A 23,807-nucleotide genomic window follows, 5' to 3' on the forward strand; every position below is an offset into this window, starting at 1 on the left:
GGATTTATAGAAAATAAAATTAAATTCCCTGGAAAGAAGCTTTGCCTTAGTTCTTGAATAATGACACTCACTTTCTACCAATCCCTTGTCTCTCTTTGGAGAGATCTTTTTATCAGCTAGTCCTTTAGCAAAAGTAATTGCAACTTCTTCTAGGTATTCAATTGTCCGTTCCTCTGGAGGTTTTATTCCTGGTCCTGTAAAGATGAACACAACAGACTGGAATGTAAATCAGGCTTGGATCAGTCCCAGGTGGGCAAAACCCAGGCAGGCCAAAGCCAAAGGCTCCAGCACCCACTTTCAGCGCAGCTTTCTAAGTCTGACTAGAGACTGGTAAGTGGCAATGTCATGAACTATGGACTCAAAAAGAGAAGTCACACTGAGCGAAGGTGCAACAACCTCCTCCTGGTAGAAAACAAGTCTTAAGCCCTATTTAAGTCTGGCCTCCACTTCTGAGTAGGATGTATTATGTCTCATGAGGCCTGTTTTCTTGCTGCAAAACTGGAAAACAAAAAAGTCAATTGCAAAATCACATTTGTAAAGACACTGGAGAGCTGTGGAAGCAACAAAGGTTATATGAACAGAATTCCAGAGAGGGAAGAGCCTGTCCAATGTGAACTGATGATTGCTGGACATTGTCTTGCCTGGGGGTACATGATGCTTTTGGGCGTGGGCTGAAGACTGGACTTGGCTCAAGCAGAAGGATGCTACTGAGGGAAAGTGAAATGATCAGAGTTTTTGGTGGTCACACACAACAAGTCAGTACTAGAAGAAACCAAACGCAAAGCTAGTTTTCCCGCATGGAACATCTGTGAAGTTCTAAGGTGGTGCAAGAGGCTGGAAGCTAGAGTGAAATCTCTTATAGTGTCATAATGTTTAGCACATGCAGTACTTGTATAGAAAGAGGGACATGCCAAAAACATGCACCTGATTTTTCGCTTGAGGCAGAGCCTGATACCAAACTTGCTGGAGGCAGGAGACAAAGACTCAAAAAAGCCAAAGGCTGTTTTCACACAGCTATGAAAACAGACACCTACCAGGCTCTCAATCAAAAGCTTGTAAGAGCCACACTGGAGCGAGAGGTGGCTGAGGTTGAAAAGCCGATCTTGTGCCTTCTTATGGTGTATAGGGAACAAAATCCCAGTAGAGGGAGAAGCCTGCAACAATATGCAACCATTCTCCCCCTTAAGACATCTGCCCTACTTTCAGCCTCCATGGACAAGGAAGAAAATGAACTAAGCCCCAAACTTCTGAATGACAAAAGTGCACAGGGTCCACAAAACTCATAATGTAATGCTGGAATTATGGAAGAATACTGGAGAGCAGTTGCTACACAAAAGGAGAGCTCCAGAAATCTACAGAGGGGCCCCTTGAAACTCAGGCGAAGTATCATTCTGCACATGCATGAGAGGAAACTACCTGAGGCCAGGGAAAGAACCAACATAAAGGTATGAAAAGAAGCAAGAAAAAACATGGTCTACAGCTAGGAGACAAACTGACCAATAGAAACAGATGCAGAATTGAAAAGATAGGATAAGCAGACACAATGTTAGAAAGGTTACTGTAAATTCATGCCATATGTTAAAGAAGGCAGAGGAAAACAGAAACATAATGAAGAGAAATTGAAGATGTAACAATGAATCAAATATTATTTCTAAATATGAGAAAAAACAATACCTGAAACAAAAAATATAGGCAATTGGATTAATAGCAAATTATACTGTGAAGAAGAAAAGATCAGGAAACTTGAATACATGGCAAGAGAAATATAAACAGACTGAAAAAAAGAAACAGAGCTTCATTTTGGGACAATATCAAGTGATCTAAACTATGTGAGACTGAAGTCTCAGGAAAGGGGTAGGGGACTAAGGAGACAAAAGACTTGTACTCTGAAAACTATAAGACACTAATGAAAGAAATCGAAGATGACACAAACAGATGGGAAGATATACCATGTTCTTGGATAGGAAGAATCAGTACTGTCAAAATGACTATACTACCCAAGGCAATCTACAGATTCAATGCAATTCCTATCAAATTTTCACAGAACTACAACAAAAAATCTTGCAATTTGTATGGAGAAACAAAAGACCCCAAATAGCCAAAGCAATCTTTAGAAAGGAAAACAGAGCTGGAGGAATCAGGCTCCCTAACTTCAGACCATACTACAAAGCTATAATCATCCAAATAGTATGGTTCTGGCACAAAAATAGAAATATAGATCAATAAAACAGGATAGAAAGCCCAGAAATAAACCCACACACCCATGGTCAATTAATGTACTACAAAGGATGCAAGACTATACAATGGTGGAAAGACAGTCTCTTCAACAAATGGTGCTGGGAAAACTGGACAGCTACATGTAAAAAAAATGAAATTAGAACATTCTTTAACGCCATACACAAAAATAAACTCAAAATGGATAAAAGACCCAAATGTAAGACTGGATACTATAAAACTTAGAGTAAAACGTAGGCAGAACACTCTTTTACATAAATCACAGTAATATCTTTTGCGATCCACCTCCTAGACTAATGGAAATAAAAACAAAAATAAACAGATGGGACCTAATTAAACTCAAAAACTTTTGCACAGCAAAAGAAACCATAAACAAAACGAAAAAACCCACAGAATGGGAGAAAATATTTGCAAACGATGTGAACGACAAGGGATTAATCTCCAAAATTTACTAACAGCTCATGCGGCTCAATATCAAAAAACCAAACAACCCAATCAAAAAATGGGCAGAAGACCTAAACAGACATTCCCCAAAGACATACAGATGGCCAAGAGGCACATGAAAAGATGCTCAACATAGCTAATTATTAGAGAAATACAAATCATGACTACAATGAAATATCATCTCACACCAAGCAGAATGGCCATCATCAAAAAATCTACAAACAATAAATGCTGGAGGGGGTGTGGAGAAAAGGGAACCCTCCTACACTGTTGGTGGGAACATAAATTGGTACAGCCACTATGGAGAACAGTATGGAGGTTCCTTAAAAAACTAAAAATAGAGTTACCATATGATCCAGCAATCCCATTCCTAGGCATATATCCAGAGAAAAACATGGTTCAAAAGATACATGCACCCCCAATGTTCACCACAGCACTGTTTATAATAGCCAAGACATGGAAGCAGCCTAAATGTCCACTGACAGATGAATGGATAAAGAAGATGTGGTACATATATATATACAATGGAATATTACTTAGCCATTAAAAAGAAGGAAATAATGTCATTTGCAACAACATGGGTGGACCTGGAGATTATCACACTAAATGAAGTAAATCAGGGAAAGACAAATATCATATGATATTGCTTGTATTCAGAATCTTAAAAAAAATTGATACAAATGAACTTATTTACAAAACAGAAACAGACTCACAGATGTAGAGAATGAACTTATGGTTACCAGGGGGGATGGGAGGGTGGGAGGGATAGATGGGGAGTTTGGGATTGACATGTACACACTGCTATATTTAAAATAGATAACCAACAAGGACCTACTGTATAGCACAGGGAACCTTGCTCAATGTATAGCTTTAATGCTTATGTTAGAAAAGAAGAAAGGCCTAAAATCAATGAAAGAAACCAGAAACTAGTTTCTAGTAAGAAACTAGAAAAAGAAGAGCAAATTATATCCAAAAGCAAGCAGAAAGAAATAAATAATAAGACAGCTGAAATCAATAAAACAGCAAACAAAATCAATGGAATTAAAAACTGATTTTTAGAAAAGATCAATAAAACTGATAAATTTCTAGCCAGACTCATCAGGGAAAAAAGAGAAGACACAAATTAGCAATATCAGGAATGAAAGAGGAGTATCATTATAGAGTGTAAAGATATGAAAAGAATAATAATAAAAGTATTATGAACAACTTTATTTTTTTTTTAACTTTAAAAAAAAATTTATTTATTTATTTGGTTTTGCTGGGTCTTAGTTGCAGCAGGCAGGCTCCTTAGTTGTGGCATGCCGACTCTTAGTTGCAGCATGCATGTGGGATCTAGTTCCCTGACTAGGGATCGAACCCAGACCCCCTGCATTGGGAGTGTGGAGTCTTATCCACTGCATCACCAGGGAAGTCCCTGAACAACTTTATTGAAATAAATTTGTCAAGTTAAATGAAATGGACAAAATCTTTGCAAAATAAACAACTACAGCTCACTCAAGAAATGGTGCTTCGCAAGAAGCAAAACTCCAAGTCCATATAACTTCACTGGTGAATTTTATCAAGGATTTAAGGAAAATATAATACCAACTCTACACAAAATCTTCCAGAAAACTGAAGAGGAAGAAATATTTCCAACTCATTTTATGAAGTCAGAATTACCCAGATATCAACACCAGGCAAAAATATCACAAGAAAAAAAATATTATTCCTGAGACCATTATCTCTCATGACAAGACATAAAAATCCTTCACAAAATTTTATCTGATTCAGCTGGCACTTTATAAAAAGGATGATACATAACAACCAAGTGAAGTTTATTCCAGGAATGAATTCAATAGTCAAAAATCAATGTAAATGACTTTACTTAATAAACTAAAAGGACGAACCCAAACAATCGTCTCATTAGTGCAGAAAAAGCAATATAGTTCTCAGCAAACTATAAATAAGGTACATCTGCAATCTGATAAAGGGTATATATGAAAAATCTACATGACATTATACACCTTACGGCATCAGGGTGAATGTCTCTCTTAAGATTGGAACAAGTTAATAATATCTGCTTTCACTTCAAATCAATATTGTACTAAAGATCTTAGCCACTGCAGTAAGTCAAGAAAAAGAAACACCAACCAGATGGGAAAGGAAGAAGCCAAACTCTCTTTATTTGTAGATAACATGATTATTTATGTAGAAAATCCTTAGGAATCTACAGAAAAAGCTAGTAGAACTAATAAATAAATTTAGCAAAATCACAGAATACAAGGTCCACATACGAAAATCATTTGTATTTATATATGTTAGTAATTAATGAGAAATTAAAGTTAAAAAAGTATAATGGCACAAAAGTATGAAATACTTAGGTACAAATTTAACAAAATGTGTGCAAGATATGTTCAACGAAAAGTATAAAACACTACTGAGAGAAATTAAAGATGACCTAAGTAAACAGAAAGTTCTATTATGTTCATAATGAAAACACCCAGTATTTTTAAAATGTCAATTCTCCCCAAATTGATACATTGATTCAATGGAATTCCAATCAAGATGCTAGCAGATGTTTTTGTAGATATGGATGAGATGATTTAAAATTCATATGTACATGCAAAGAAACTAGAATAGGCAAAATGATATTGAAAGAAGAGAAGCAAGGTGGAGGGTGGGGTTACACTATCAGATATCAAGATTTACTACAAAACACAATAATCAAGACAGTGTGATACTGTCTTAAGTAAAGACATATAAATAATTGGAAATATGAAACCTAGATATAGATCCAAACACAGAGGGTCAACTAATTTTCCACCAAGGTGTCAAGGTGTCAATGGGAAAGAAGAGACTTCTCAACAAATTGTGCCAGGACATTTTGGATATTCATAATCACACAACAACAACAACAACAACAACAACAACTCAATCTTTACCTCACACCATACATAAACATTAACTTGAAGTAGCACAGACCAAAATGTAAGAGCTAAACTACAAAACTTTCAGAAGAAAACATAGGAGAAAATCTTTGTAATCTTGTTAGGAAAAGATTTCTAAAACACCAATACCATGATCCATAAAAGAAGACTTTGATACATTGGACTTCATCAAAATTAAGAATTTCTACTCTTAGATAATGAAAAGACAAGCCACAGACAGGGAGAAAATATTTGCAAATTACAAGTCTCATAACGGACTTATATCCTGATATATAAAGAACTCTGAAAACTCAGTAATAAGAAAAACAGCTAAATCAAACAAAATGGGCAAAACATTTGAACACTTTATCAGATGATATACAGAAGGCAAATAAATACATGAAATAAGTTCGGTATCTTTGGTCTTTAGGGAAATACAAATTAAACCCCAATGACATATTACTACATTCCCATTGAAATGTTTAAAATTAAAAAGACTGAGCGTGCAAAGTGGTTGTAACTAGAACTCTCATACACTGCTGGTAAGAATGTAAAATGGTATAACCACTTTGGTAAAACAGTTTGACAGGTTCTTAAAAGCTAAGCACATCTATCATATGGTCCAGCCAATCCACTTTTCAGTATTTGTCCAAAAGAAATGAAATATTTGTCCACATAAAGACTTGTCAATGAATGTTCATAGCAGCTTTATTCAGAATCGCCCCAAATTGGAAACACCTCAAATGTCTATCATTTGGTGAATGGATAAACAAATTATGGTTTACCTATACAATGGAATGACATTCAGCAACAAGAAGGAATACATTGCTGACATATAACAACATGGATGAATCTCAAAAGCAGTATGCTAAATGAAAGACACAAAAAGATACATACTAGAAATGTTCTATTGTATGATTGTGGTGGTGTTTACATAGCTATATACGTTTGTCAAAATGCAAACTGTACATTAAACACTGGTAAATTTATTATCATGTAAATAACATCTCAATAATGCTGATTTTTAAGAAATGTAAGAGGGTGATGAACATACAATCTGGAATAGTGGTTTCCTTGGATGAGAAGAGGCAAGGAAATTGTATGGGAGGAAGCAGCACATTAGTAGATGTCAATTATTAATATCCTTAGGTTGGTTGTTTCATACATGTTTACTGTATTATTAAAACAGACACAAAAACCTGAAGAATAGTTATCATGGATAATGATACATTATCATTATTTAAGAACCAAAACTAATGACTTGATTCAATTCTGTACTCCTGATGTCCCAATTATAAATGACGTAAAATAGAAATTGGGGTGATGTTGAAAATGATTTAGTATTAGTTATTTTTAGAAAACTTCACTCTTCAGAATAATGACTCATTTCTTAAGTGTTTGGGTTTCACTAAAACCAATATTCAAGATATTAACTCTTTAAAAAAATAAATAACTTCATAAGGCTCAATTCTGAAGCATGTTAGCACTTACCCAGCGGTTCCACCAGTTGGTCAACCAGTCCCATTTTCTTCGCTCTGTCTGCACGAATGCCTCTACCAGTCAGCATCATGTCAAAAGCAGCAGGCACACCCACCTAACAAGCCAGCAAGGATTAGAGCAAAGGTGGAAAAAAATCAGAGTGACAATTACAATTTACAAATCATCCAACTGAGCAAAATAAATATTAAAAGGAGAAAAGTCAAACCAGATTTTTTTGTTTGTTTGTTTGTTTTTATTTGCGGTACGTGGGCCTCCCACTGCTGTGGTCTCTCCCGCCGTGGAGCACAGGCTCCGGACGCGCAGGCCCAGCGGCCATGGCTCACAGGCCCAGCCGCTCCATGGCACGCGGGATCCTCCCGGACCGGGGCACGAACCCATGTCCCCTGCATCGGCAGGTGGACTCTCAACCACTGCACCACCAGGGAAGCCCTCAAACCAGATTTTTATGTTATATATCCATCAACGAAATTTTATATACTGATACACATTTAGGTAAAGTTTAGTTTTAGAAACCTCCGCCTGAAGTTAAAAATGTATTTATATCTCTTAATTCAATATGTAGGATTTCTGTCTTATGGATTGATAAAGTGGAGAAAAATGTCATGTTTCCTAAAATTGTACATTTATGTCATTCTGAGTTTCTTCTCTATTATTTGTATAATATTTAAAATTCCTATACTGGAATTAGTAGAGACTGAGAAATCTCATAGTTTTGACAATGTCTTTAGAAAGGATCTTAGACTTAACAAAAAGAGAACTCAACTAGGGCTTTGTATGTAGGTGCCAGAAGAACAGCTTCTAACAACATTCAAGAACCAACTATAACAAAACAAAAGAAACAGCAATATTTTCTATACACATATAGGCTTATTCATTCTTTCAGTAAATCCTCTTGGCAATTCCTATGAAGGAATACACACTATTAATTATCAGAAAACAAATACCATAAACTTTCCCATTTTTCTATGTCCAACTCATACCAACTTCTCTGCAAAGAGTATTTCTGCTGAGTGTTGTTTTCCCTGAAGAATCCACAGTGCCAGAGGCTATGAGGTTCAGGGGGCCCTCAAGTTTGATGTTAAGATTGCTCTGCAGACTCCAGGTCTGACTGTCCTTCCCTTCTTCTTAAGAATTCAAAAGGCTGATGGGCCTCTTTTGGGTCTATAGAATACAACAGTGAGATCATCCAAATCAGTGGAAAGGTCTGCCTCTTAACAGTTATCATGAAATAAGACCCAGGGATTTGAAAAACTGGTAAGATCATACTGTGCAGAGAAGGAACAAATTAAACTGTAAGTTCCAGAAGGCAAGACATGTATCTTATTTATCTCTTCCCTTCCTCAGGGAAGGACCCTGATCAATCATTTTTATCAAGGAATTGAAAAAATAAATAAAAAGTAGAATTGAAAAAATAAACAAATATCAGGAATAAAATGTTATTGATCTCATATATTCACATTGTATTTGGTTTCTAATTGTGTGTGTGTGGGGGGGGGGTACGCGGGCCTCTCACTGTTGTGGCCTTTCCCGTTGCGGAGCACAGGCTCCAGACGTGCAGGCTCAGCGGCCATGGCTCATGGGCCTAGCTGCTCTGCGGCATGTGGCATCTTCCTGGACTGGGGCGTGAACCCGTGTCCCTTGCATCAGCAGGTGGACTCTCAACCACTGCGCCACGAGGGAAGCCCTAAATTTCTTTTTTTTAAATTTATTTGTTTATTTATTTATTTTTGGCTGCGTTGGTACTTTGTTGCTGAGCACCGGCTTTCTCTAGTTGTGGCGAGCGGGCGCTGCTCTTTGTTGTGGTGCGCAGGCTTCTCACTGCGGTGGCTTCTCTTGTTGCGGAGCACGGGCTCTAGGTGCACGGGCTTCAGTAGTTGTGGCATGTGGGCTCAGTAGTTGTGGCTCACGGGCTCTAGAGCACAGGCTCAGTAGTTGTGGCATGCAGGCTTAGTAGTTGTGACTCACAGGCTCTAGAGCGCAGGCTCAGTAGTTGTGGCGCACGGGCTTATTAATTGCTCCATGGCATGTGGGATCTTCCCGGACCAGGGCTTGAACCTGTGTCCCCTGCATTGGCAGGCGGATTCTTAACCACTGCGCCACCAGGGAAGTCCAGTTTCTAAATTTTACAATGAATACCCACATTATACCTTTTGTACAGAGGAAATAGATCTAAAGGGGCACATAGGACCGAGGTTCTCAAGTTCACATGGGTATCTTAAACTCACCATTTTGGGTAGCCTTTGTGTGCCTCCCGCTCCTGGTAGGATTCCCAGCAAGACTTCAGGGGAACCCAGTACTGTTTTCTTATCTTTTGTTGCTATTCTGTATTGGCATGAAATGGCAAGCTTCAAACAAATGAAAGAAAATCAGAGTGTTAAAAAATGTAACTTTGTAACATCTTAGGATAGGTGAGGGTCTAAAGATTACCCATAAAGCAGGAATGTGCCCCCAGAATAAACTGAAATTCCTTAGGCTGGCATTTGATGCTTTCTATAATTTACCTTTCTGGCCTTACTTCATACCTTTCCCCTAAGTTATCAACCTCTTTTTGGATTGCGGATCTCCTTGAAAATCTGCTGAAAGGTATGGAAGCTCTCAACAGAAAAATGCACACACAATTATATATGCACCCCAGGCTAAGAAGCCCTGTACGATGTCAAGACTCTTCAATCAAGCAGGCCTACTTATGGTGCCCTAATTAGGCTTTGTTTATCCTTGTCTTTGCTCACACCATGCCACATGTGGAATGTTTTCCCACTACTTTCTGGTTAATCAAATTCTGCCTATCTTTTAGGACCAGACACAGGTTTCCTTAATTAATACATGTGAAAGTGTCTAGTATAGAACCCAGCATGTGATAAATGTTATTTTCTTTTCCCCTCCTTCTTTCTTACATGCTCCAGTTTGGTAAGCATCTCTTCCCTCAAACCTTGTGTTATTTACCATCTTTACTACTCACAAAACACTTGACGTACATTATGCGTTATGTGTCTCAACTAGACTTCAGTAGCTCAACAGCATGAACCACACTTCTGAATCTTTGCCTTGCAAACTTGAACAAGGTTTTTTTAGAATTGATAGGGACCTTAGAGATCTAGTTCAAAATCTTCTCAGTTTGTAAATGAAGATGACACTTTGGTTCACTTGCATTGTGCCATGAGAATAAGGATAAAAACCTATCCAGAAATTTGATAACTAAAAACAAAGCTGATTCTCCCTCAACAACTTTTTTGAAGGCAAAATAGTAGCCTAAAGGTTTGCAGCTGGTGAATCCCAACAATGAGCTGGACAGTTGTCTCCATGACTTTGGAATAAATATGTACCTCAAGTCCTCCTCCTAAGCAGGATCCATTGATGGCAGCCACAATAGGCTTTGTGGACTTCTCAACTTTCTCAAACATTCTCTGTGCTTCCTGTGATATCCGTGTTACCTCTTGAGAGGTCGTGCAAGCAGTTAACATGCTGCAGTAAACATGAGAGAAGAGAACCAAAAAAAAACCAAAGATAAAACCATAATCTATTTTGTTTAATACTTCATCCACCATATCCTTATCCTATCATTTATCAATATTTGGTAGTGAATCTTCAAACACTCAGAAGTTTAAGAATGATTTTGCCTCAGATAGCACTAATATCAGTGACATCATCTCTCATAAAGAGTGTTAAATTTCTGGATTCAGAGAATATGAAACAAAACATGTTGAATAATTTGTTTTGGTAACAAATCATTAGATTACAAAGCTCTGTACATGAGAAAATCATCTTTTGGTAAATATTTTCACAAGCAACTTAAACATTTTCACTATCAGGTAGCTTTCGGGTTAAATATCCATCAGAATGACAGAAAAAAAGGCTTCTATTACAATAATGTTGTCCTCAATGTCCTTTAATTTCAGTTTGTTTCATTTGCTACTTACTGTTTCTGAACACATTTAAGCTGTGGGTTTTTTACTTTTGACCAAAGATAACTAATTTTCTGTCATTTTATATGCTGGGAGTTGTTCAGCTAGCCTCACACAAGCTACAAGTATTTTTCTATGGATTTAGGTAGCTACTACCAGGTACATCATGTCTTACTAGGCTTAAATAACCAAGCTAGAAGAAAAAGCACTTGATGGAGATAACTTTGCTTTTTCTAAAAACTAAACATAAACAAACAGAATATTTATGAATTTCTAATTACTATACATAAAAAAGAAGGGTATACAATATTGAACAAAGTTTAAAAATATACAAACACCATAAATACAAATTATTAAGCCAATAATGCTGGCTATCATTGCCTAAACTGCAAAGAATAATACAACAAATATAACAAATACCCATATTTTGACAGAATTAACAACCGTTAACATTTTAACACAGTAAACTAATATTAAGGTATCATCTCTCCTCCTTACTTTTGCTTTAAAGAATTCTAAAGAAGTTATATATACGTACGTTATATCATTGGAAAAAAAAAGAAAATATTAGCTGTATTGGTAAAGTAGCCTTTGACCCCTGAAGTTCTACCAGCCAATTCATTTACTCTGAAACAACCATTTTCATATGTTTGTAGTGTATTCTTCAAACCAACTACATATTTGTATCCATAAATAATACAGAGAAGTATTTCATGTATGGTTTTAAAATGTTTATATAAACTATATACAGTATCAAACATTCTGTAACTTGCTATTTTTTTAACATTATGTTTTTGAGTTCTAACATCATGCTATAGATCTAGTTAGCTCCTTTGAATTGTTTTTGTAATATTTTATCTTGTGAATATTCCACATTTACTTATCTATTTCCCTCATGACTGACGTTTAGCTTGTGTCAAATTCTTCACTATTTTAAACTACACAAGACTGAACATCCCTATGCATGCATGGGTCCTTAAAACCAAAGAGTGGGATTTCTCTAGCATATATACCTAGAAGAGGTATCACGTGATTATATGATACGTGCATTTTCAGTTTTACTAAATTTTATCAAATTACTCTCCAAAGTGGCTATACCAATTTGCATTCCTACTAGGAATATTTAACTTTCTCATTTTCCCAAGTCCTTGCTAATATATTTTCAAACTTTTAAATGTTTGCTGGTCTGGTGGATGAAAAAAAAAGGGCATCTCATTGTTAGTTTATTTTCATTCTACTCAAATATTGATCCTTGAACTACTACTTCAACTTCTTTAAAGAAAGGCTGTATTCAGTCTTATAAGGTTTAAGCAACAAGTCCCTCTTTTTTATTAACTTTATTATACTCATGAAAATAACTTTACTGTTTTTTTTTTTTTTTTTTTTTGTGGTACGTGGGCCTCTCACTGTTGTGGCCTCTCCCGTTGTGGAGCACAGGCTCTGGACGCGCAGGCTCAGTGGCCATGGCTCACGGGCCTAGCCGCTCCGCAGCATGTGGGATCTTCCCGGACCGGGGCACGAACCCGTGTCCCCTGCATCGGCAGGCGGACTCTCAACCACTGCGCCACCAGGGAAGCCCGAAAATAACTTTAAAAAAACTTGCAGAGAAAATTTACTTCTACCTTCTTTTAAAATGAGAAATGATTAGGCCTAAAAAAATATACCATTAGCCAAGATAAAAGACGACTTCAAATTTCCTAAAACTTACTTGAGATCGGCACCTGCAATGAAGCACCCTGGCTTTGATGAGATAAGGACAACGCTTCTGATTTGATTGCTAGACCAGACTTCATTCATTACTTCTATGAACTCTGAATGCAGTTCTTGACCCAGAGTATTCACCTACCAAAGGGAAATACATATAAATCTAAGGGTTTAAATTCAAAGTAACAGATGTGCAAATCACCATCAAATGCTATTTTGATTATAGGAAATACGTTTATCCAGGAGAAATGTACTGTTAAAAGAAAGAGACAGGGAAACAAACAAACAAACAACCCAGCAGCTGTCTATTCGGGTGCCTTGGCCAACTGTAAGCACCCCTCCCTCTAAAAATAGTTCTACTTAAAGGAGGAACTCGTATTCCTGAGGAGGTCATATTCCTAATTTTCAATCATATGTAGGCTATAATTAAGTGTACAAACATTTATCAGCATGGAAAAAATTTGTATAATGTTAAGGAAAAAAAGAAATCAAAATTAGACATATAGGGCTTCCCTGGTGGCACAGTGGTTGAGAGTCCGCCTGCCGATGCAGGGGACACGGGTTCGTGTCCTGGTCCGGGAAGATCCCACATGCCGCGGAGCGGCTGGGCCTGTGAGCCATGGCCACGGAGCTTGCGCGTCCGGAGCCTGTGCTCTGCAATGGCAGAGGCCACAACAATGAGAGGCCCACGTACCGCAAAAAAAAAAAAAAAATTAGACATATAATGTGATCTTAATTTTTAGAATATTATTTGCTGAAACTGGATTAAATGTTAAAAGCGGTTATCTTTGGGTTTGGAGTATGAATGATTGTTATTCTCCTCTTTATTGCTTTAAAATGTCCTACTATAGGCATGTGTTATTCTTGTGTTCAGGAAAAATGGTCAACTTACAAAAAATATCTTAAGTTTGAATCACTGCTCAGTAAATGCTAAGATTTACTCTAGTGAGGGGGACTGGCTCTTATTTTCCTTAATTTGTGATAGTTGTTAATTGCTTACATCTAGGTCCTCCTACTTCACTGAGGCCTCTGGTAATAAGATTTCTGAAATATGAAATCGTTACACCAACTTTAGGTGAGGGAAAAGCATGAGCTCCTGCAATAAAGCTCTTCTTGGTAAAAGACTGGATTAATGCTGCATGCTTTTTTGAAGTTGCCAAAAACAAATGAAGCTCCACTTTGAACAGAACTTGATTTCTAATATATGAACTGCACTGAGTCATTCAGGTCCCGTAGGAAACTTAACAACATTTAACCCAGCCAACTTACTATGAATGACTTATGTCAGGCAGGTTAAGGAAGCCGATTTAATAACCTCATAGTTAAGATGGGTAGGTCAGTTTTAATTCTTATAAACAAAGTTTATACTTTGCTTATCTAATAAACCACCTTATCATTCTACAGTGTAACAAAAGGCTAGTTTTATTAATCCTTGATGTTCATCTGACACCTAAAGTCAACTAGGAGGAATTCTTTTTTTTTTTTTTGCGGTACGCGGGCCTCTCACTGTTGTGGCCTCTCCCGTTGCGGAGCACAGGCTCCGGACGTGCAGGCTAAGCAGCCATGGCTCATGGGCCCAGCCGCTCCGCGGCATGTGGGATCTTCCCAGACCGGGGCACGAACCCGTGTCCCCTGCATCTGCAGGCGGACTCTCAACCACTGCGCCACCAGGGAAGCCCAGGAGGAATTCTTAAACAAGGATCTCTGCTGCAGAAAACTGCATTCCTTGGTCAACTATCAAAACTGTAAGTTCATGTGGTAAGATTACTGCCAAATTGGTGGATTTATTTCTTTGCCATTCGGGACTGGATTAATTAATGTAGTGAGTAGAAATAAACTGCAGCAAGTTAAATTAGGTACCTTTGAATTGGGTGAGTTAATTCGAATAACTGCTACATCCCCTTTGACTCCATAGTTAATATGGGTTCTGGCTAAAAAGAGAAGGAAAATTTATTTGTAAACATGTTTATTGCTAAATAAGTATAAAAAGCAATGTAAGCATGTCAACGAGAAATTAAACTTACTCAGCAAAGCAGAGGACCTTGTAAAGTTGCGGCAAATATAACCTGTAAGAAAAAAGTATTTCAAAATTAGTTATTTTACAAAACAGAATTTCCATAGTACCTGCTATACATAACAAAGCTGGACTTTATAACAACCACAACAAAACAAAGTGTTCTAAGCCATTATTGTGAGCACTGCTGTATCTTTTTGTTTCAATTATCAGGTCAAATGATTATCTGGATACTATATGTGGTAGGTGGAAGAATGGCCTCTCAAGGATGCCCATGTCCCCAGAAACGGAGTATGTTAGGTTATATGGCAAAGGGAAATAAAGGCTGCAAATGGAATTAAGGTGGCTAATTAGCTGACCTTAATACAGGGTGATTAGCCTGGTTTATTCAGGTACACCCCATGAAATTACAGAGGAGGAGAAAAGGCAAAAGAACCAGGGATGGCAGCATGAGAACTCATTTTGTTGGCTTTGAAGAAGTCAAGGAATGCAGGCAGCCTCTGGAAGCTAGAAAAGGCAATGAAATGGATTTTCCCTTAGAGCATCCTGAATGAACACAGCCCTACCAACACCTTTGATTTTAACCCAGTGAGACTCATTTCTGACATCCATAACTGTAAGATAATAAATTTCTATTGTTTCAGACACTAAGTTTGTGGAAATTTAGGGCCACAATAGGAAACAAATACACTAAGAAATAAGTAATCTACAAAGCAATCCATAATGTTAGCTCCAAATATATCTCAAGCATGTTCTCCAGCCAGGTCCTCTTGCATTTCTATGGAGATGGACTTTCCAGTGTCATGAAAAATAAAATCAAGGGGCTTTAGAGGCTCCATGTTTCTCTCTATCCTGCAGTTCTTTAAGGGAGGGGAAGCGAAGGCACAGAAAAAAGCAGCTTTATACTGCTTTCAAAGGCAAAACAACATACTATTAAAAAAAAAACAAAACTGTAGATGGCACCAGAACCAGAGTGGGGTGATCGCTGGTTCTGTCTGCATATTTTTTTCTTTAAGCAATCCAAGTCAGCCCTCATGGTGCAAAGACAAAGGACCTGAGAGTCCAAAGCCTTTGGTTCGACCATCAAGTTTATTATTTACTAGTTGTATGACCATGTACAAGTCTCTCAGAGCATTTCAGTGTTCTTATAAAGACAGAGTAAAAGTGATGTAATGATTATAAAAGTACCTATAAGTCAAAGTCCTACACCAAAGTAAATTAAGATAAGAGAAGCCAGCCATCTCCTCAATCTCCAGTGCCTCTACTTCACTAACGATATACTTCCCTTTGCTTTTCCATCATTTGAGATCTGTGTCATCTGTATTTGTGACTCTTCCTTCTTTATATCCGTATCATGGCTCCACAAAGCCTTATCTTGAGATTCTGTCTACAAGTGTCTTTGCCTTCCCTGCCCAAATTTTTATCTTTATTACTCACTGTTTTGTTCTCTAATCACTGCATCTGTAGCAGGTGTTTCCCCCAACTAAACTGTAATCTCGTCCAACATCATCTCATAGTCATTTATTCCACAACAAAAATCTAGTGTGGCCTAGAGTGAACAGAAAGACAAAAATCCCTGTCTTTGTGGAGGAGGTGAAAACAGGCCTGGCATAGAAAGGAGTTTCCCTATAAAGTAGAAATTCTGTGGGAGGGGAGCCAGATAATAGGCAATTCTAGCTAGAACAGGGTAAACTGAACTAGTGAGAAGGAACTGATCAGGAATGCAGGGTGGGAGAAGACGGGGTGGAAAGACAGATAAAAGACAAGAAACATAAATATGTTAATAAATGTTAGAAGATAAGTGCCTACGGGGGTGGGGGGGTGGGGGGAAGAAAACAGAGCAGGTGAAGGGGCTTGGACGTGGGATGTAATTCTGAAGACCAAATATCTGAGACAACAGGTTTGAGCGCATTAGCTTATAAACCATAAACTCTCATCCACTAACCTACCTTCCCCCCGCCCCATATAGACATACACAAAACCTCCTCTAAATCAATAGAGACAAGAAACAGAGAAAAACAGCAAATGTACAAACATGTCTGGAAAACAATTTCAAACCACAGTCCACTAAATCAAGTTGAAGTACTCGGCAGCTTTGCTTTTGGAATCCAGCCTTCCTCACTTCCTAATTAGGAGAGCTTACTTTAGAGCAGCGGTCCCCAACCTTTTGGGCACCAGGGACAGGTTTCATGGAAGAAAATTTTTCTACGGACCGTTAGGGGCGTGGGGTGGGGGATGGTTCAGGTGGCACCGGCCTGCAGCCCCGGGGGTTGGGGACCCCTGCTGTAGAGCAGCTGGGTGAACTTTAGCCTATATTTCCTGTGCCAGCAAAAGAGAGAGAAACCTCTGGCCTACTTTGTAATCATTTAAATAATTTAACTCGATAAGATACCTACAAGATCGAAGACTACAGCAGTGCAGAGAGCTGGATTATGTTAACACAAATTTCAAATATGCAAGTGTTACTTTGGTTGTAACAATCAACAGCTTTTCTCACTATTCAGTACTGGGGGAAGGGACAGGATTAAGGAAGTGAGAGTCAAATTTAAACATACACCGTCTACTAAAGTATTTGCCTCCAATTCATTTCCTGTGAAATTATTCTACCACTTAGGTAATCAGGAATTTGGAGAGAGTAATAGTGGGAATTAAACAAGATATTTTGGTCAAGATGTGATTTTCATTTGATAGACATACTCAGAATTATAGCACTCAGGCAGGAATGGGTTAAAACTTCAAGAAATACAAAGCAGCATCAAGAGATTTTAATCATCCACCATTAAACGTCATAATCTCATTAAATGTTTGGCAATGCCTTGGCATAGACTTTCAGTTAGGGTTAGGGTTAGGGTTAGTCTGTTGAGTCTAAATGGAAATCCAGGTGTGCAGGTAATTTTAAATTCACTTTCTAGACTTTTTTTCAAAATGTATACATTGCTACTAAAGGAGCAATCGCTAGAATAAGCCATATTTTTTAATTTTTAAAATTAATTTTTATTGGAGTATAGTTGATTTACCATGTTGTGTTAGTTTCTGCTGTACAGCAAAGTGAATCAGCTATACATATACATATATCCACTCTTTTTTAGATTCTATTCCCATATAGGTCATTACAGAGTATTGAGTAGAGTTTCCCTGTGCTATACAGTAGGTCCTTATTAGTTATCTATTTTATATATGGTAGTGTGTATGTGTCAATCCCAATCTCCCAGTTTATCCCTCCCTCCCCAAGCCATATTTTCTTATAGGTTAAAACACAATGCAAAATATATACACACATGTGTGTATATATATTTCTATAAAAAACATAGAAAAACTAGGCTTGTAACCTTTTATCACATGTAAAATGTAAAAATTACTTTTAAAAAGTCTCATATCTGTATCAACAGAATCACAGTTCTTCAGGGCAGGGAAGAGTTATAACAGCTAACGTTTATTAACGTTAATAGTAGCACTTACTCCACGAAAAACTGCTTTACACCTAAAATAACTCCTTTAAAGCTCACAAGGTGATATTATTCCCCATTTCATAAATGAGAAAACAGACATAGAAATTACTTGCCCAAGGTCACCAGAGGGTAAAAGGCAGAGCTAGATTCAAAGCCAGAAGTCAGACTCCAAATTTAATGCTTTTAATTGTATTACCTCAAAATCAATGGAGGGGAAGCTCAAAAATATACATTTGATTTTTTTTTTTTTTTCGGTATGTGGGCCTCTCACTGCTGTGGCCTCTCCCGTTGCGGAGCACAGGCTCCGGACGCACAGGCTCAGCGGCCATGGCCCACGGGCCCAGCCGCTCCGCGGCATGTGGGATCTTCCCGGACCGGGGCACGAACCTGTGTCCCCTGCATCGGCAGGCGGACTCTCAACCACTGCGCCACCAGGGGAGCCCACATTTGATATTTTTAAAAGTGTTAAACCAAAAATGTGGAAAATAGACAAACTGTCAGGTCACATGACCAAATGCTAACAGTAGGTATGTGAGTAGTAAGGGAATGGGTGATTCTTTTTTTCTTAATCCCTTTCCCCAGTCTTCACAGCATTTCAGTTTTCTGTAATCTTATGATTGACGCGCGCGCACACACACACAAAGCAGTCCTGTGGAGACTAAAAACACTGGTCGAAACAAGAAAGCAGAAGAGATTCAATCATTCGAAATTAGTCCCTTACAGTAAAGGGAGATTCCAGGCACTCCTCCAAAAACAACATACGGTATTACCCCAGGGGTTCAGAAGGAGAAAGGCATATTATAAATTATATTTCTAATTAAGTAACCGATATTAAGTACAACATGCAATAAAAAGTCACATTTCACCTTAAGATTTGAGATGGAAGGAAAATGCTTGATTTTCCACAGTCACCCACTTTAACTCTTTCACTGCCAGTTTGAAGACAAAAAGACAATATAGCTAATGCAAGCTAACTGGGTGTCGTCAGAAACAAGGGTAGAAATAGTTGTAAAATTATCTAACATCTTGCTCCTTAAGAAAGAGGGTATCTGCGTATTTTTTTAAAAAATGCTTCTTCTAGCAAATTGCAGAATCTGCTGCTTGAAAATCAATATATTATACGTTCATACTGGGATTACTGGAACTGCAAGAGTTGAGCTTCCTACTGAAGTGTGGTAATAGGTACAGAAAAGGTTTTGGGGAAAAGGGGCAGGGAATGGCAGTAATTTGTAAGGCTGGTTAATTTCAGACAAGGTTTTAAGATGCCTCTTGTTACAGGCAAGGTGCAATGGAGCCACAAAGATGTGACAGACTGGACTGTCCTAGTCCTCCTAGTCCTCCCAATCTCGTAAGAACAGGCTCAAGGCCATCATTAAATGAAATAAGAGGAGACCAGCGGAAAGTGCCAGACCGGGTGGACAGGGCTCAGAAACGTTAGGGCTTATGGAGCCCAAAATCGCTGCAGGACTCATGAGAGAGGAAATGTCAGTCCCTGCGCCAGAGAACAAGAGACCAGATCCCAGAGCAGCATCCCTCCCCCTTATCCAGGGCTGGGACCCTGGGCCGGGGCAGGGAGGTGGCAGCGATGGGGAGACGAGGCTCCGGGGAAGCTCGGGTCTCCGTAGGAGTTCTGCCCGGGGCTGGTGGGCGCCCTCAACCAGGCCTCACCTGGGCAGCGGAGCATCCTGGAGGCAGTGAAGCGGCTGAGGCTGCCAACTGCCCGGGAGGCCACCATCTTGAGCAGCAAAGGACGAAAGTGGAAGGCGCTTCAAGTCGGGGGAGCCAAGCAGAGGACTTTTCTTTCCATAGCCTGGCTCTGGCCAGGCGCCCGATGTACTGCCTGACTAAAACCGCTATGGAGAACTGCCGCCGGTTCCTTAACCCCGCCCTTTGCTTCTGGCTAACCGGGCGGAAAGGACACCTTCTCCGTAGGGAGGAAGGAAGGTCAGGGAAGAGGGGGACAGAGTTCCGGATTTTCCAGTCAGGCAGCCGGAGGGCAGCCCGGAAGGCCTGCGAAGCCCGCGGAGCCTGTGGGAAGGGTGAAGGGTCTTTTCTAGGCAGGGCCCGCCCCTTGGTCCAGTCGGGGCCCGTTGCTCGGGTCCAAACCTTGCCGGCAGCAGGAGTCTGACCCCACGAGAGCTAAGGTGAGAAGGCGCGGGTGCTCGGCTTTCCGCCTGGCCTTTCCCCGGCGAGGTCCGCACTTCCTTTCCCACCTACTACGCCCGCAGCCGTCTCCTCTACCTGGGGCAGTGGAATTGGAGGGAGCGGAAGGAAGTTTCTCAATGGGCGTCTCCCGTACCAGTGCAATTGGGCAGTAATTTGGCCTAGCCTTCTGTCTGTAGCTCAGAGCAGCGGTGTCGCCTGTGTCTTTTAATTTATCACCGTATGTTAACGAACTGTTGGTTTGTGTTTGTGTCGGTTTAAAGCGCTGGCCTGTGTTCCAGTGTTGTTGTTTCACCTGCTTTGCCTGAAGCCAGGCCGGCGGCAATAGAGATTCGGTACAGGGCCCGGGGTTTACCCCTTTTATGTTACCGAGGGTGGGTCTCGGTCGTGTGGCTTTTTCGGGACTCGAATGTGGGAGGAGCTGAGACATGCCTGTGTCCCGCTCCGAGATCCAGGGCTTAAGATTATTTTCTAATCCAGAGGGGACCCGGAGATCATCTGGTAATTCATCATCCCCTTCACTTTATGGGTGAAGCCCATGAATCAGGGTGAGTGAGTTTACCCATGGCCACAGGTGGTAGAAATAGGCCTAGAGGTCTGCTAACTTCTAGTCAAGAGCTCTGCATTGCCTGAAAGCTGTTTTTGTGCTGGAAAGATAGGCTTGAGTCCTGGAATCGAGTGATTGACTACAAAAAGTAATGTTGAGGGCCCTCTAGGCCCTTTCACCGCCATCTCATTTAATCTTCACGATCCCAAAATTGTTATTTACATTTTGCAGGTGAAGTTTGGGAGGCTCGGAGATTATGTAAATTTTCTGTTAGGTGGCAGAGCCAGGATTCAGCCATAAATTTAAGTCTCACTGTTCACCAGATTGCCTGTTCCGCAGGAGAGGGAGAAGGAAGAGGCGAGGGGAAATGGCAGGGAAGTTGAGACCGAAGTGAGGAGTATGGAAAGAAAGAAGAGAGGTTTCTGTTTAAAGTTCAGGTCAAATAGTGAATCCCCCATCACTGTGAACACCTTAAGCAGAAACTGCATGAGCAGTGATCTCTTAATTTGCAGAAAGGATTCTTGATGACCTCCAAAGGCCCTCCATCTCAAAAGGTTTTTACAGTTCAAAGCTTGCCTCCTGCCGACATAATGCTCTTTCTGCATCTAATTCGGTGTAGCACTTACTGTTTAGATCAAGAGTGGCAAACTTTTTCTGTAAAGGGCTAGATAGTAAATAGTTTAGGTTTCACAACCCACATTGATCTCTGTCACATATTCTTTGTTTTGTTTTGCTCTACAACCTTTTTTTTTTTTTTTGCGTTATGTGGGCCTCTCACTGTTGTGGCCTCTCCCGCTGCGGGGCACAGGCTCCGGATGCGCAGGCCCAGCGGCCATGGCTCACGGGCCCAGCCGCTCCGCGGCATATGGGATCCTCCCAGACCGGGGCACGAACCCGTATCCCCTGCATCGGCAGGCGGACTCTCAACCACTGCGCCACCAGGGAGGCCCTCTACAACCTTTTAAAAATGTAAAATCTGTTGTTAGCTAGAGGCCCATGGATTGAAGTTTGCCATCCCCTGATTCAGGTCACCCTTTTGGCTCTTGATTTTTTTGTTTCCTGTATTCTGAGCAAAATCATAAGCTCCATCAAGGGCAGAAATGTTATGCTTCTCACTGTGTCTTACATAAAGGGGAACTAAATACATTTATACCATCACCCACTAAAATTAATAGCAAACACATGTATAACCCTTACTATGTATCAGGCACTGTTCTAAGTTCCATATATATATATATACCTCACAACAACCTATGAAGTAGGTACTTTAATTATCTACAGTTCACAGGTTCATCTTACAGATGAATTATCTACATCTTACTCCTAAAACAGAGAAAGAAAATGGCCTTTGGAGGTCATCAAGAGTCCTTTTTGCAAATTAAGTAGCTTGCTTAAGGTCATACAACTAGGGTACAGCCAGGATTTGGATTGGGTGGTTTGCCTTTAGTGTTTGTGCTCTTAAGGATATTGTGGATTGTGTCTTAATGATACTGTAATAATGAGCTGTTAGAGCCACTCCATCTTGCTTTCATTACTTGTTTAGCCCCTTCTTCATGTTACTTGCTCCTAGGTTCCTGCAACTTCATGCATCTTTCTATAGTTTCACACCCTACTCAAGCCTACCCAGGCTCCCCAAATCCTTGAGTCAAAATGTATTTCCTAAAGCTTAAAGCAGATGACAATAACTAGGTCATATTTTGCTTAGTCCTTCTTTCTTTTGAAATCTGTCTCTACTTTTTATTAATTTTTGATGGGATGTATATTCTATTTAATTTTTTTCCCAGAAACTACAGGAAATCTAAAGAAAATAAATATACCAATAACTCCACCACCCAAAGATAACTACTGTTAAAATTTGCTGTGTATTTTTCTGGACTTTTTAAATGCATTTTTATGTTTTTATCTATCTATAAAGATATTAGTATATGCAGATTTTCTGTAAAACTAGAATTATACTGTGCATTAAAAATAAGATGCTCATTGTAAAAAAAATTTTAAGAAGACAGAAGAATATAAAATGAAAGTCCCTCTTTATCTCTTCCATATATAGATTCATCTTTATGGATTTTCATCTCTTTCTGTCATAAAATGGAGTCTTACTATGTATATATTATTCTGCAGCCTGCTTTTTCATTTAATATATGTTGTGGACATCTTTCCATGTCAGTATATACATGTATGTTATTATGTTTCATTTTTCTTTACAAACTGCTGAACAGTATTCCATGGTATGTTTGTAATACTATAATTTATTTAACCATTTCCTGCTATGTGCATCTACATCTTGAGTATTTCTATTGGCTAGAGATCTATGATTGCTACATATACAACTTGAATATTTCTGTTGCTTAAAGACCAATAAGAAGAATTACTAGGCGCAGAAATTCACAATTCAGAATCTGAGAGAGAGATAAAAATTGCCTTCCAAAAAGGCTTTACCAGTTATACTTTTATCAACTGTATATGGAAGTGCTTAAATAGATCCGTTCTCACTAGAATTGTGTGCTAACCATATTTTTAATTTTTGCCACTTAATAACCCCAAAATGACCTTGTTTTAATTTAAAAAAATTTTTATTGTTAGTGAGGTTGAACATTTAAATTTTTATTTATTTGACTTTTTTTTCTTCTGTGAATTGCTCATTTGCTCATTTTTCCTTTTGGTCATGTTTCAGGAAGGAGCCTTTCAGCTGCAAATAACAGAAAATTAAACTTAAATTGGCTTAATAAAGGGGATTTGTTGACTCAGAACGGAAAAGCACAGTGGGAAGGTGGGTTTCAGATATGATTCAATCAAGGCTCTAGTTTCTTTTTTCTGAATTTTCAGCTCTGTCCTCCTTTGAGACCAGCTCTACCTTTACACTAGCTTTTATCATGTTTGCAAACTGCTGTAGCCATGCCAAGCCTCAGAAGGAAAGATGTATGTTCCAGAATTCCAGGCAGA

At 39.1% G+C, this 23,807-nt stretch overlaps 2 protein-coding genes across 6 annotated transcripts in view; one reads left to right on the forward strand and one right to left on the reverse strand.

Annotated features, from left to right (window-relative positions):
* Positions 1–20,387, reverse strand: part of HADHA (hydroxyacyl-CoA dehydrogenase trifunctional multienzyme complex subunit alpha) — a 40,796-nt gene extending 20,409 nt beyond the window's left edge. The window contains exons 1-8 of the mRNA XM_060116657.1: positions 19,823–20,387; positions 14,716–14,757; positions 14,552–14,622; positions 12,696–12,829; positions 10,409–10,547; positions 9,311–9,430; positions 7,077–7,179; positions 72–194 (exon numbers count right to left, since the gene is read on the reverse strand). Coding sequence (XP_059972640.1) covers positions 72–194; positions 7,077–7,179; positions 9,311–9,430; positions 10,409–10,547; positions 12,696–12,829; positions 14,552–14,622; positions 14,716–14,757; positions 19,823–19,889 — 799 coding nt within the window. The 5' untranslated portion in view covers positions 19,890–20,387. The remainder of the gene's footprint in view (positions 1–71; positions 195–7,076; positions 7,180–9,310; positions 9,431–10,408; positions 10,548–12,695; positions 12,830–14,551; positions 14,623–14,715; positions 14,758–19,822) is intronic.
* The window catches only part of HADHB (hydroxyacyl-CoA dehydrogenase trifunctional multienzyme complex subunit beta), a 38,408-nt gene continuing 34,719 nt past the window's right edge, over positions 20,119–23,807 (forward strand). Inside the window, exons 1-2 of one of the 5 annotated variants that reach the window (XM_060116662.1) lie at positions 20,119–20,298; positions 23,539–23,634. Coding sequence is in view for 3 of the 5 variants with exons in the window: in XM_060116658.1 (XP_059972641.1) it covers positions 20,856–20,865; positions 23,539–23,634 (106 nt within the window). In the remaining 2 variants the exon portion in view is untranslated. Of the gene's footprint in view, positions 20,299–20,801; positions 20,866–23,538; positions 23,635–23,807 lie in introns of those variants that run through there. The other 4 variants (XM_060116658.1, XM_060116659.1, XM_060116661.1 and 1 more) reach the window with 4 other exon arrangements.

The sequence above is a fragment of the Mesoplodon densirostris genome, chromosome 14 (assembly GCF_025265405.1).
Source record: "Mesoplodon densirostris isolate mMesDen1 chromosome 14, mMesDen1 primary haplotype, whole genome shotgun sequence".
NCBI classification, from domain to species: Eukaryota; Metazoa; Chordata; class Mammalia; order Artiodactyla; family Ziphiidae; genus Mesoplodon; species Mesoplodon densirostris.